At 51.2% G+C, this 15055-nt stretch overlaps 1 protein-coding gene across 1 annotated transcript in view; it reads right to left on the reverse strand.

Moving 5' to 3' along the window:
- The window catches only part of ACSF2 (acyl-CoA synthetase family member 2), a gene marked incomplete at its 5' end in the record, with an annotated part of 37231 nt that overhangs the window by 21226 nt on the left and 950 nt on the right, over positions 1 to 15055 (reverse strand). Inside the window, 9 exons of the mRNA XM_084273580.1 lie at positions 533 to 609; positions 2230 to 2321; positions 2918 to 3066; positions 3948 to 4043; positions 4477 to 4639; positions 4847 to 4965; positions 8458 to 8511; positions 9493 to 9621; positions 10499 to 10694. Of these exons, the coding sequence (XP_084129706.1) occupies positions 533 to 609; positions 2230 to 2321; positions 2918 to 3066; positions 3948 to 4043; positions 4477 to 4639; positions 4847 to 4965; positions 8458 to 8511; positions 9493 to 9621; positions 10499 to 10694 (1075 nt within the window). The remainder of the gene's footprint in view (positions 1 to 532; positions 610 to 2229; positions 2322 to 2917; positions 3067 to 3947; positions 4044 to 4476; positions 4640 to 4846; positions 4966 to 8457; positions 8512 to 9492; positions 9622 to 10498; positions 10695 to 15055) is intronic.

A 15055-nucleotide genomic window follows, 5' to 3' on the forward strand; every position in this document is an offset into this window, starting at 1 on the left:
CTCCAACCCCCCTGGCATGGCAGTGCCTGGTGCCACGCACGTGGATGGCGCCGCTCCCACCTTCAGCCTCCGACACGCAGCATGCAGCAGGGTGCTGTACCCACATGCACCCAGGGTGGTGAAGAAGTCTGACAGCTCCCCAGCAAAACAAACATGTGCAGCCACCCACACGGATACAAACCAGCAAGGTCTCTTCCACGAGCGTCCATCCTTGCAGCATGTACAACAGAAGGGTTTGTAAGCTTTGGAACACGCCAGCAGCAGCTCAGTGTACCACACTGAATGCAATGTCTTCTCTTCTTACAAAGCCTCCTCCCCAGACACCCCACCAGCAGCCAGGCAGGATCCCCTTTCTTCCTCCCAGCCCCTCCACATCTTCACTCCTTAGCTTGGCCTGGTGCCCACAGTCCCATCACACCTGGTCCCAGCAGCTCCAGCACCACCGGGTACCACCGTGGTGCAGAGATGCCCAAACTCAGTTTCACCACAACAAACAGCACTTGTAGCTCTGGTTACAGCAACCACGACTTACCACAATCTCTGGCATGTGCATCTTGGTGATAATCATCTTCATGATCTCAGGGGGAACAGGAGAACCCGCAATGACTCCTGGAAGAAGAGATGATGACTATCTCAGAAACCATCTGCTTATTCCCAGTGGTCCCCCAGAAGGTTCTGCATTCCCAGATTTAAATGCTGGCAAGACCTTTGGGATACACCGGTTCTTGTCAAAATACTTTCTGGTTTTGTGGATACAGGTCCTAGTTATTCTAGAAGCAAAGGCTGCAGCAAGGCCAGTGTTCCTGAATGAATTAAGGGTTGGCAGAGTTCACCCTTTAGGAAAACAAACTCTATAGCAGAAACCCAGCCCAAGCTGCAGTGCCCGAAAGGAAAGTTTGAGAGCAGAAAGCACATGGATTTTTAGCAGGACAAACACTCTAACAGAAGCAAAAAGCCTTTCCTCCTGCCCTGCCCAAGCCTGCCCTGTTGGGAGAGGCCAGATGACGTTTTTCATCTGTTCCACAACAGAGCAAAAGAGTGGAGAACAAGGGAGACAGGACCATTTTTCACATATCAGAGATGATTTGGTAACCGGGGGTGCATCAAAAGGAGCATGGCCAGCAGGTCAAAGGAGGGAAACCTCCCCCTCTACTCTGCCCTGGTCAGGCCCCACCTGGAGTGTTGTGCCCAGTTCTGGGCTCCCTGGGATAAAAAAAGTCAGGGATCTCCTGGAGAGAGTCCAGAGGAGGCTACAAGGATGATGAAGGGCCTGGAGCATCTCCCCTGTGAGGAAAGGCTGAGTGAGTTGGGGCTCTTCAGCCTGGAGAAAAGAAGGCTGAGAGGGGATCCAATTAATGTTTATAAATATCTTAAGTGTGGGACACAGGGGGGAAATGGGCAGCCTCTTCTTAGTGGGCTGTGGGGACAGGACAAGGGGCAATGGCCTCAAGTTGGAGTACAGGAAGTTCCACACCAATATGTGGAAGAACTTTTTCCCAGTGAGGGTGAGGGAGCCCTGGGACAGGCTGCCCAGGGGGTGTGGAGTCTCCTTCTCTGGAGATATTCCAGACCTGTCTGGACACCAACCTGTGCGACCTGTCCTGGGGACCCTGCTTTGGCAGGGGGGGGTGGTCTCGATGAGCTCTGAAAGTCCCTTCCAACCCCTACAACACTCTGATTCTGTGACCCTATTTAAATGTTGATGCTCCAGCACCATCATCTCCCCGCTGCCATTGCCTCAAAAGGGCTGGTGGTCTCCCCATTCCAGCTCAGCTCTTCCCAAGGCTGTCAGAGATGAGAAAGTTCCAGCACACGTTATCACACCCTTTCCATTGTTGAATGACTTCAAAAAACAGACAGAAAACTTCAAGACAGAGACATCCCAGCACCGTCTCTGGTTTGGGGACCGCACCAGCCCGAAGCACACTGAGCATCTGCTGCCACACCGTGGTGGCTGGCGGGAGGAGAGCTGAGCAAAATCAGCTCTGCACTGTAGCTGATGAAGCAGATTGGGAAGGGCCTTTCTGGTTTAAGATGGAAAGAATATTGCAAATACATGATTCTTGAAGGAAACCCCAAGGGAAGGAGACATGGCGTCTGATTAAGAGTGAAGAACGAGAACTCTCCTCTCCAGAAGAGGGATTAGCTTGCAAAGCTCAATACAGCCTCCCAGCAAGGAACCAGCACTACCCAGTCCCTGGGGATTTTCCCATCTGAGGCCAGACTTACCTCCCCGGAGACACGACAGGTCATAGGAGTCAAAGTCCGGCTGGGAGAGCATGTCTATAAACATGGTTGGCGTGCCGTGCAGGAAGGAGCATCTTCAGGGAGGGGAGAGAAAAGGCAAAGCTGCAGAGCTGGGACCAGGGGCAGCCCCAGCTCAGCACCTCACCCTGTCCCATCACGTGCAGGCAGGCACAGCAGGGATGCCTTCATCCCTGCACACACACACACACACGTACATATGTCTGAAAATATACATAAATATCCATCTGTGTGTGCATTGTGTGCACACAATGACAGTGCTTTTGTCTGACAAGCTACACCCACGAAGAACAAGCTGGAAAGGAAACTCTCAGCTGCAGGACAGGACTTGGAGAAGGGGCACGAGTGGCTACGTACAAAAACACACTGGCCACAGCAAACCAAGCCACTGCTGCACTTCCAGCCAAAGCCCTGCAGGGATCTGAAGGATCCCTCATTTTTGGGAAGGGAGCAGTGAGACAGTCTCCCAGTCCCAGCTGAAAAGGCTGGATTTGGTCTCCTGAAGTGCCTGTGCACATGGACCAGCAAACCTGCCTCTCCCATCGTGGGAAGGAAGAGCGTGAGCAATGGCCTGGCAGGCAAGGCAAGGGAAGGAAAAGCATTACCATGAGGTGATGAACCCCTCTGCAGTGAGACACAAACCAACCCTCACCTCTCCTGGGCCACTGCCTCCAGAGCAGCCTTCCCCTCGAAACTCGGCGACGAGAAGATGCAGGAGGACCCGTGCAGGGCCATCACCACGCAGCCTCCTACCGACGCCAGGCAGTGATAGAGGGGTGCAGGGAGGCCAATGCGATAGTCCTGGGATCAAGCCAAAGACAACAGTGAGGAGAGGAGACCTTCCAGCCCGTGGCTAGCCCACCTTGCTGCTGAGGAGCCCAGATCTGAGCAGAGTTTTCCCTGATTCACTGAAAACCTGCTGGAAATCTGACATTCACCTGTGGCCCTGTTAGGTGGAAACAGGACCCTGATGCTTCCCACCCTAATGAAAATCACTTGGGGAAGGGTTTTAATGCCAAAAATCCCATGCAATGTCTTGGTTTTTCTTTGCTAGACTTTCTGCTCTGGTATTGCAGAGCTCTGGTTATTTGATGGTATGCCAGAAGAGAAGAACAGCAGTGCTATGGGCTCTATATCATTCAGTGCTGTGACAGGCATGGAATCTGCAGGACTTGACACATGCCATTCATTTTGTTGGGTGTTTTAAACCCACCAAAGGCTCTGAAGACTGATTGAAACAACCCACCTTTCCCCCACCCCAGATCAAAGCTGCTGTGTTAGGAATAACTGCTTCAGAACAGCAGTTGCCTTTCACAGTTTTCAGAAGAACCTACAAATGGGAAGGTCAGATCCTGACAGGAGTAACGAGATCACAAAGGCAGCCACGTAAAGTAAATTAAAGCCTCTTTCAACAGAATGCAAAGATGACTCTTGTAATTCTTTTAAATGAGCATTCACCAAAATGAAAAGTGATTCATTTCACAATTTTCCCCCCCTATAAAAGGAAAAAAAAACCCACCCCAAACTTCACACAAAAGGTCAATGGAATGACAGATGTTACGTGTGAGTATCCCTCACGACACACCCTGCCCTTCTGCCGAGCGAGCACCGACACGCTGCACACACCTGGTTGCTCTGGGGCAGTGGAGACCCCCCCCCAAACCATTCCCAGGGAGACCCACCTGCTCTGTGATGCCCAGCCTCAGGCCAATCAGATTGGCGTTATTCACGATGTTCCTGTGAGAGAGGGTGGCTCCTTTGGGGCTCCCTGTCGTCCCCTGAAAGACACAGGGCACTGGGCAGCGATGTGTCACCTTTTGGGAGGGTGAGCTGTATGTGCTCTCTGGGTCAATATCCCCAGCAGATTCTGGGCTGATCCTGCACCTCATTCTCCACTCAGACCTGGGAGACTTTCTTTTCCTTCCTTAACAGCGTTTTAATCCCCAACTGCACCAAAAAAACAATCCAGCTTCAGTTGGGCAGAACTCCCATGACACCCTCCCATCTCCATCAGCCCCTGGGAAAGGGCTGAGCAGTGAGAACAGAAGCAGCAAGGGGAAATCCTAGAACACTTCCTCCATCCCACACTGAACCAGGGCTTGGTCTCAATGCACCAGAGACAAAGGAAATGGGATGCTCAGCATGGCACACATCCTTCCCTGTGTCCCCAGCAAGGAAACCACGAGGCACAGAGCAGGCAGAAGCACCTACTGAAGTAAACTGGATGTTGATGGGCTCGTTGCAGGAGAGGGTCTCCTGCACAGCTCGTAACTGCTTCATGTGGCTGCTGTCCCCAGCCTGCATCACTTCATCCATGTGGAAGGTGCCAGGCAGCTTGGAGTCCACCGTGATGACAATGGATAAGTCAGGTAGCCTGGTAGAAGGAAAAATCTCATCAGTAATAACGAGGCAAGGAGAAAACTGCCTGGATATGTGTATGCTGGTCAGGGCAAACCTCCAGAACAGCCTAACCCATCCTCTTCAGGTGCAACCTGTGCAGGTCCTCCTGTGCAGCTGCGAGGACACGAGGCAGGACACAGCTGTGAGGTCAGCACAAAGACACCACGTGCTCCTGACTCACCTTTTGCTCTTTATTCCCCCTGGAGTTGATTTTTCTAGCTCAGGGCACGACTGTTTTAGAATCTCATAGTATTTCTGTGTTTTAAATTGAGTGGGAAACACCAGTGCCTTGCAGCCAACCTGGAAAGAGAGGCAGAAACTCATGAGTCACTCATGAGCATCACGGTTGGTGTTCAGGACTCGATAAAGAGCAGTCAGAGGAATGCACACAGCCCCATGACCTCACACAGCAAGTGCTGGCCATTAACACAGCACCAGGCTTTTCTCCCTGGCTTGTTTCTGTAAGCACATGATAAAAATCTCTAAGTTTACCCTGGAGATTGTAACTCTTCCAAATAAGAGCCACAGCAGGGTGCTGGCACCGCACACCCAGCACGCCAGGGCCTGGTCCACGTGTGCAAACAGCGCTTTGCTCCTCCCCAGCGTTCACCTCAGGACAGGCTGGTGGCCTTTTGCTGGGTGAGAACGCAGAGCTGGAGCCCAAGGTTTCCCCTTCTCCCAGGATCAACGCCCCTTGGTGCAAGCACATGGCAAACAACCCATTCTTCTGGTTAGGAGTCCCGCTGCTAACAGAAACTCAGTGCCAAAATGTGTGTGTGTGTGTGTGTGTGTGTGTCCCCATCCGTGTCCAGCCAAGGTTTTGTTGGGGGGGTTTTAAGGTGCTCAGTTTCCCAAGATCCTGGTTTTTTTTGCTGCTTCTTTTCTAAAGCACTAGCTGGATTGAAAATGAAAACCTTTTCCATTCAACCTTCTCGTAATCCCGAAACAAAGCACTTTAATCACTCCAAGAATTTCTCTTTCAGCAGAGGAGCTCTGATGAATTTGACCCAGATTTGCAAGCCACTTTCATCCTCCAAAAACATGTGTTCTTGTCAAACAAACTATTTACATCAATGATTTACTCGGCTGTTCTCATCATTCTCCCAAGGTCTGTGAAATAAGGCGACCAAAGCTGTGCCAATAAATTCGCTCTAAGTACCCTCTGGGGTTTGTCAGAAGGGAAGACAAACATTTGCACTGTTTTCTGGAACAGACCGCCCAGAACCCAAGGGACTGAGTCTGTTCTGGGATGTTCTGGGCTTCTGTAGCTTCTGATTTTTAGTTCCTTTTAACTACTGTCCTGGTTAAACCAGCTTTATGAAACAGATGCTATGGGTGGAGAGGAGCTTGCAGAGATGCTGTATGAGATAAGGGTCTCTAGATAGGCATCTCCAGATAGGCAGCTTGGTCTCAACCTGAATAGGAGCAGATCCAACTTCAAAGGATCTGTGATAGGAAAGCTGCCATCAGTTTGTCTTTACAAAGCCCTGGAAGCACACCAGGAATCAGAAGAATGGTTGTTGAGTACGTATTACTGTGTAAAGCGAAGGGAGGGAACCTGATGGGGCAAGGGAGGGACCACATTGGCTGACAGGATCCAACAGGCAAAGCACAAAGGGCTTCAGGGGGTTTTGGTGCAAAAAAAAAAAAACCCCAAACACAGAATTAACTATTAGGGGGGTGAAGGGCACCAGAGATCCCAGTGCCAAAGGTATATGGAAAAGCTAGGAATGCTGGAAAACCTGGGAAGTGAGACAGGAGTAACCCCCAATGGAGCTGAAGCACATTTCTACTCTCACCCCACCAACTCTCCAGATTTACAGACTGCCCAGGGGGGTGTGGAGTCTCCTTGTCCGGAGATACTCAATACCCATCTGGATGCTGCTTTGGCAGGGGGGTTGGACTCAATCTCTGGAGGTCCCTTCCAACCCCTACGATTCTGTGAATTTACACTGGAAGAGAAAACCAGAGCAGACTCTGACACAAAGAGATGGAGAGGAGAACAAAAGCCAAGGAAAAAGGAAAGCACTGACATGCACATCTCCACCTGGCAAGAGAAGCAGGAGGACATCCACGCCGGGAGAGACACGCTGCACTGCGGCGCTGCCATCGATCTGCACGCACGGGAACTGCTACTAGGAGAGGATGAAGTGAAGGATGACACAGGAACTCAAACTGCAGCCCAGCAACCGAATTCCAGTTACTGATGCAAGAGAAAAACCTCGCTTTGTTCCTAGAAATTACCCACTTTCAAGGTAAAGCAAAAACTTGGGTGGGGTTAGGAAGACACAGAAGTGGTTCCCTCTATTACTCTGATATTAGAATCAAGCTGAACAAACCGCCCATGAGCAGTTAACTTCTTAATCCTTGGATTAATCTTTAGCCATCAAATGTTTAATAATCCAAATTCCGTGTTACTGGAGCTAAAGAGCCAGAACAGTTTAAACTGATCGGTGGTGCTCTGCAGGTTGCAAACTCAAACCCAGGCAGACAGACAAGGCAGCAAGGATCAGCCAGCAGAAAGACATCAAGCAGTCGTGGCAATAGCTAGGACTTAAACCAGGTTCAAAGCAAGCAAAGCCTAGGACGAGTCTGGGAAGGAACCATCAAGCAATCAAGTAGGCTGGTCCTTTCTGAGCCTCCCTCCTTTCTACCTTCAAGGTTAAGGTCTCAGCAGTTGAGTATCTCTCAGGATCTAGGTGTGTTTCTAAACAGCCTGGCTTGCCCAAGCAGTCCCCCTCATAGATTGACTAATGTCAGTTAAGGTATGGGGTGGAGATGTTTTTCCTGATCAGGAAGCAGGCAGGATGGCACCAAGCCAGGTAGGGCAGCCACATCCATGGTGCTCTCCCCACCCCGTGCAGGCTGGAGCACGAGCAGGGCGAGTTCAGAACCGATTTGAGAGCTCACAGCCATGCCCTGTGACTGCAGGGCCTCTGCTGTCCAGGCTGCCAGCTTCTCCAGTAGGCCCTGGGTCAGGTATTGGGCCTTCTTTGTTTTCCTCACTCCCTCACAAAGGGCTGCTGGCACACATGGCTGTTACTGGTGGGATTCTGGTGGGATACTGGCAGTCTGTGGTTGTTAGCACAGGGAGAAGGATGCAAGAATTAGAATCACAGAGTTACTGGGTTGGAAAAGACCTTGTAGATCATCAAGTCCAACCATTCCCATCCTAAGCTAAACCAGATCCCTGAGCACCTCATCAACGCTTTTTTTAAACACATCCAGCGACAGTGACTCAGCCCCCTCCCTGGGCAGCCTGTTCCAGGTCCCAACAACTCTTTCAGAGAAGAACTTTTCCCTCACATCTAAGCTGACCCTGCCCTGGCACAGCTTGAGCCCATTGCCCTTTGTCCCATCTCCTGTCCCCTGGCTGAAGAGGCCATCGTCCACCTCTCTGCACCCTCCTGGCAGGTAGTTGTAGGTGGTGATAAGGTCTCCCCTCAGCCTCCTCTTCTCCAGGCCGAACACCCCCAGCTCCCTCAGCTGCTCCTCAGAGGATTTGCCCTCCAGCCCCTTCCCCAGCCTGGTTGCCCTTGTCTGATGGAGTCTCCATCAGACAGGCAGGGTGGCAGCCACAGAGAACTCCAACAAATGCGACCGCTTGCTCACTGTCTGGTGGTGGCCCCTCTACATGGCCACCACCAGCCTGGCTCTCTGGCCAGCTTTCCTTCATAGGCCCAAGTGCTTAACCAGCAGCTCCTCTGTACCAGCCCTACCACCCCCTTAAACAGAGCTTGCACGAGCTCTCACAGCAAATCAATTCACACCACTGGCAAGTGCTGCACAAACCTTCCTGATGACAAACTCCAGCTCGAGGGCCTGGTAGGCTGGATTCACAGATACCTGAGGAGGGAGAAACAAGGAGGTCAATCAGAGTTATCCTCACACTGGAAACCTTTCCCCCCTAACACATATTTCAGCAGAAGAGTTCTCCCAGGGACAGGCTGCACACAAAGCCTCTCCTCCAACACACAGACCCAGGAGCTCACCACCACAGGGGCTGCACATTCACCAGAAACATTAGCTGAATCCCATGTTTGCACTAAAGAAAACAATCCAGCAGAGATGATACTTATGTGAGGTCAGATAATCACCACAGATTTCACAAACTGAAACCAGACCTGTTCCCCAGGCAGACAATCCACTGAACCAAAGCCTCAGAACTCAAGAGCAAGTCAACAGACTTGCAGACAACCAGGACAATACCAGCTTTCTCCTGTCCATCTCTCCACAGGAGCAGTACTGGCCACTGGAGACAAGTTCACCATGAAGTTTACACTGAGCCACACTCATCCACCCTGGCATTATCTCTTAGCAGGCACTGGGATGAACCATGATAAAGAAGGAGGACCAGAAGGTTCTTTGCAGTCCTTCCCAGCGCACTGGCTACATAAGATGAGTTTTGGTGGATACACCAGTTCATACTCTCAAACAGAAATTGTCTTTTGGGGATATGCAGCTGGGACTAGATTTTTTAAGTGAACATTTGCACCACGAAGCACTACAGGTCCTACTTAGGAGGGATCTAAACAACTGGCTTCAGAAAAGTGGTGTGCAGGCAAAAGCACATCTCCATCTGTTATCAGCTGCTGCAAGGCAGTTCACAGCAGTCTGTCTCCTGCTGCTTCTCCCCGAGCTCTGCACTCTCTTTCCTGCACAGCAAGGGACAGGGCTGCACAGACCTTTAGTTACCAGCTTCAGCCACAGCTAGTGTGCTGGAGAAGAGTCACACAACAAACGTGACCCCAGTATCTCCTACTGCTCTTTACCTCCATTGCCTTTCCCAACAGGCCATTAAAACCCCAGACACAGCAAACTCCTTACCAGGATGATTCCTGCCTGAGCAGTTGCAAACTGCATGAGAACCCACTCATATTTATTGGGACCCCACATTCCCAGCCGGTCTCCCTTCTTCAGGCCAAGAGCCAGAAGCCCAGCTGCTGCCTGGTCCACCTGTCAAACACAAGAGAAGAGCTTGGGAATCACATTCAGGATGGAGCTGGGGATGTTCATCTCTGGGGGGGGGGGAAAACACAATCATCATCATGTTTTAAACATTTGGAGGTATTCATAAAGTTTGCATAGTTTTGTTCTCTAATGAATTTGGGGAATGGAGACTTGAATTTGAGGAACAGCTATTCCCTGGATTGCAGCCTACTTCTTAAAATTGAGGTGAACACAGCTGATCTTATTTATCCCAATGGCTGCAACCAAAACTAGTGAATCTAAACCCAAATCTTCTTATTCAAGATCACATCACACGCTTGGTAGAAGCATCCCATGTAGTTAGCCTTGACACACTGCCCCTCCACTCAGAACACACAGGAGCATGTATCTGTATGTGATATGCACAGGTACATACACATGCACAGATACACCCACACTCCCATACATTATATCAAGACCAAGTCCTTGACCTTGCTCCATCACCTCTGTCCTTGGACTAGAAACCTCTGCACACTCTGACAGGCAGAGCCAAGCAGGCAATGTGAGAGGTGGCACCTACTCCAGTGGAGGAAAACACTGTGATTCAGCAAACAGAAGTTATCTCCACTGTCTGATGGGTTAACTATGAAGGTGCATCCTGAGATGTTCAGCATGCATTTGCATACACTGCCTTCTCCCTCTGATCTCAAGGCTCTGAGGAGGAGAGAGGTAGTGCACGCCCACCGGTGCGTGCTGGGGAGGTGCTACCACCCTTTGCTCCAGGCCAGGATGAAGATCCACGTATGACAAACCCCACTCCTGAGCTGAGCAATAAATCACTGCCCATTTCTCCATCATGCCTGCTGGTGCCACTACCCACCCACCCCGTGTACCACACGCTCACCTCCTCCTTGAATTGAGCAAAGGTCTTCCGAACCCCATCGCGGCAGAAGACCAAGGCGTCGCGGTTGGGAAACCGCTCAGCAGTCTCATCCAGGCACTGCCCCATGGTTTTGGTAAGAAGAGGAATGTCTGAGGTGCCCTGGACATAGCTGTCAGTCACCCTGTGTGAGGCTGAGGGTATCCCTGTGTGCAGGGCACTGTGGAAGCAAGAGAGAAGCATCTGTTAACCCAGCAATATGGTTCTCTCCATCTGGAAGGATTATTAACCTGCCAACAGTACCAGGAGCACTCGATGCACATCCCCACACTGGTGGGGACCACAGGCACCCAGATGAGTGGGTCAAAATCCAAAAGTCCTCCAAAAGCAGCTGCGGGGGGGGCATGGGGCAGGCAGATGACCTTGATAACCCCAGTGCACCCCCCAGACCTCCCCACAGCAGCAAGCAGCACCAGCACTCCATCCCTCCTCTGGGAACCTGGACCCTGCTCGCTGAGGGGGACAAAGCCTGCAGGAAGTTGTTCATTCAGGGTGAAGGGTTCCTTGGGCCTTTTGGGGTAGCAGAGTTTGCTGAAAGACAGCAACTGGCTTTGGTCTTTCTGCTACATGAAGTGGTGCAAATAACTCAGAAGGAACCCCATCAAAACAGTTTGCAGGGCAATTCCCCCAACTGGCTTCTCTCTGCTGGAAAGGGCAGACTGAGGAACAGTAAGGTCCAAATACAGTTAATTTGCCATTTTATCTGTCTTCACAAAGGCCTGCAGAGGAGAGACTAATCCTGCAGAATAAGAACTGGTTAGAATTGTTCAAAGCAGCTGAGCTGTAAGAGAGGAGCACACGTGTGGTCTGTGCACACAGCGAGGGGGCTGCACAACCTTCGCCAGCCGGACCACAAAGAGCTTATGGTACTGAAGGCAGCCCCAGGGAAAGGGGAAAGTACCCAGGAGATGAGAGGGAGCAGGGAAATAACGTGGCAGGCTGATGTTGGGGGGGAAGCAGACTGCACCCACCACAGATGTGGGATGGGAGATGGAGCAGGGAGGTGCCCCAGCAGCAGCAATGGCACGGCAGGGTCCTCGAGAGCAGCACGGAGGTCTCATTCTGGAGGCCCAGCAGGAGGGGGGGATGTTGGAAAGGCAGCAAGGAGATGTGGGAAGGGGACAGCTTTTAAATCCTTAAGGCTTTCCCCAAGTTCTGATCTTCAGTGGCAAGGCAGAGACCTCCTCACCAGCCACCCGAACACTGTGGTTCTTGCCCCTGGTTTCTCTCTCCACCTCCTCCGAGTTCGTCTCTGCCTCCCCTCGCCCCCACCTCACCACTCTCCTTCCCAGGCAGCCCCCCGCTTTCTCTGCCCCTCCTCACTTCTCCCCTGCCTTCCTCCCTGCTCCTCTGTTCCTGCCTCAAGAGATGATGAGGAAGGATAGGGCAAAGGGATGCTGGCAGGGTGCACAGCCCAGCAGCGATGCCTCCCTCCTGTTTGCAGACTCAGTGTGTAACTGGGGGGGGTCCCTGCCCCAGAGAGGGAAAACAGATCAGCCTGAACCCAGATTCTTTTGTTACAGGATCAATATAGTAAAGACTCAGTGCTATCTACCACAATAGAGCGCCTAAGATGAATTTACTTCCTCCCAGGGGTGGAGTTCATCCTCAAGATAAGCACAAACCAAGACTTCATCTTCCAGACGATTTTTGCTCCAAGAACTGAGCGACCAGCTTTTCTGCAGACAGAGGTTGTGCAACTCCCACTGACTGCTGCTGCCCCTCCTAAAGCCCTGATCTTGGGCAAGGCACCAAGGCTGCCAGGGCTGCTGGAGAAGGAAAAGAGGACAAGTTCTGAACTGAACTATCTTTTATAACCTGAAAGCTCCTAGGCAAGGCACATACATAAACTAGGATACAAAAGAAAGCCTTTACAAATGTAAGTTATATAAAAAAAAGGCTGAAAAAGCTCTCCTTAACCCCAGGGGAGGATGAACACTCCTAGGAAAGCAGAAAAGCCACTGCCATGGCCACTTGCCATTCAAAGCAGGAACCAGAGCACTGTCCCATCACCATCGTATGGTCCCAAATGAGCAGCTCCAGCTGCTCATGTGGGTGGACAAGGAAAGGGCAGAACATAAACAGTTCTGCAGAATGGAGACAGTCACACTCACATCTCTCTATAGCCAGATCACGCCTGGTTTCAGCAGAGCTCAGCCCTCAACGCTCCGGGTGTCTCTGCCAGCTCCCAGCTCGCTCCCGCAGCACGAGATGGGCTGGAGCTGCCGCTGAGCTGGTTGTGCCAGAGCACTTCTCCTGAAGCTCAGGCTCCAACACATTCTTCTACGCCCTGGGTAGAAAACAAACCCCAAACCACACCACAAAAGGAGACTGGGGAGGGGAGGAAAAATGATTAGAAAATTCAGATTGCAAGAAAAATCCAATCAAAACCCAAAACGTCTGGCTGAAAGAGTCCCCTGCTCTCTGCAGTCAGCCTTCATGAGGTACTCACACAGCCCCACACTGCTGATGAAAAGGGTGATGATGCTTTACACTGCTGTGCCTCAGCAAAGCCCTTGGCAGACCAAGATTTTTGGTCTTGCCCTCTCAATTGTTTTTCCAGGCCTGAAATGCCAAAGGGCTTCACCAACCTCGCAGGAGCCAGACTTTCACACTGAACTCACAAAGGTGCAAAGCCAGAGCCAAACGACAGGTCCACCTCCAATCTTCAAGGCAGTGGCATCCTCCCTACCCCAAATGTGGGGATGGAAGAGCATCCAAGAGCAGTAAAAGATGTCTCTACTGCTGGTTCCCCCCGGCATGAAAACATGCATAGCACGTTCTCAAAGGTCCCAAGCATTCACATCTTCAAATGAAAGCATCAGCAGCTTTGAAATCAGGACCTAAGACACCTCATTCATGCAACCTGGTGTACGAACACCTCTCCAAGCCCTTCCTCATGTGGTCTCTTCAAATGCATTAAGGAAAGCAAAATTCACAGCTGCCATCTGCTAAGAGCTCCCTGAATTCTGGTTCACGTGTGCTTCAGCATTTCTGCGTCACTCATCTCCTGGCCACGGCAGCAGCAAAAGGTGTGGGATAAAACACAGCAGGCTGTGGGAAGCACTGGGGTCAGGAATGGAGGGAACAGGGAAGAAACAAGACACATGTCATCAGTAGCTGGAAATAACAAAGGGTCAGTCTCCCTCATGCCTACAGGCACCAGCTAGTGTATGCATGGGACCTGAAGGGATGTTATCAAGGGACCTCTACAAAGAAAGCGTCCAAAGGATTTAGAAATAATCATTTTGTTCATCTTTGTGAAAGAAAACAAGTAATTCACCCTCCACCTCTTCCTGTGAAGCATCTGGTACTGCTGGGGATAAAACAAGACCAACAGTCTGGTGAGCTGATGTTATTGCAGCTCTAATTTCCCTGCCTTGGCCAGAGGAGAGAAAATGAAACTCTGCTGTTTGGTCTATGTGGAGACGGTTAAACACACCTTTGGGAGTGCACATGCCTTCTGCAGGCAACACGTTCCAGCAGCAAGATAGCCTGGGTGCCTGCAAACAAGCCATCTCAGCGCCCAGCTGCTCCTGCAAAACTCTGTAACCAGGGGTTCAGCAGCACAACTGCACAGAGAAACCTCAGGGACCCAGGGGAAATCATCCCCCCTTTCATCTCATGGGAAAGGCAGGTGGGCAGCCAAGCACTGGCAGCCCCAGAGAGTGCTGCAGCCCCATGGCAGCAGGCAGAATGATCAGCCCAGAGCCAGCACTCCCAACAACCAGAGGAGCTCTGCGTGTTCAGCTCTGAGAGCCCCAGCTCACCCTCTACAGTTGTTGATGTAAGATAACCAGCTCACTTTATCACCTCTAGCTCTTCAACAGCCTCCATAGGCTTTATCAGAAGGGATGAGAGACAAACACAAGGCAGAGGCATCAGCATAACCTCCTGCACCCTATGGCGAGCTCGGGACATCGACCTGACCTGCAGTGCCATCCACCTCCACACATGGATGAAAGACCCTGCCCTGCCCTCCCAGGGCTTGGGAACCATCCTGACCACACAGCTCATACTCAGAGAGGTTCAGGGACCCCCCCCACAGCCAGTTCCTTCTTACCAGGAGCTTCTGTCCCCAAAGCAAGAGTGTTTGGGTCTTTTACACAGCACGAGTGCAATAAAAGGGCGGTGAAAGTCAACCCTGCTCCGCTCTACCCTTATCTCTTATTTCCTCTTTAAAACAACCCTGCTGCCCAAGGGTTCTCATTTTTTGTTTGGTTGTTTTGAGGAAGGATCTGTTTCGGGCTCCTATTGCAACACACTTCTCAGGTACATTTCCCACTCCACCTCTCTCCCCTCCACACTTTCTGCTCAGCACCAATGGAATTTAACTCATGGAATTTAATTAACTTCTTTATAATGTTACTAGAAAGAGTTCAGTCTTCCAAATACGCTGTGTTTTTCTCTGAGTGCTTTGTGTCCCTGCGCCCCAGTTTCACTTCTGGGCTGGAGTCCAAACTGCAGTGAACTCTGTCGTGCTTCCCTTCTGACCCTGTCTCCTAAAAATGGTTTCCAGCA

This window comes from Gallinula chloropus (assembly GCF_964237585.1).
Source record: "Gallinula chloropus genome assembly, chromosome: 20".
Lineage (NCBI taxonomy): Eukaryota > Metazoa > Chordata > Aves > Gruiformes > Rallidae > Gallinula > Gallinula chloropus.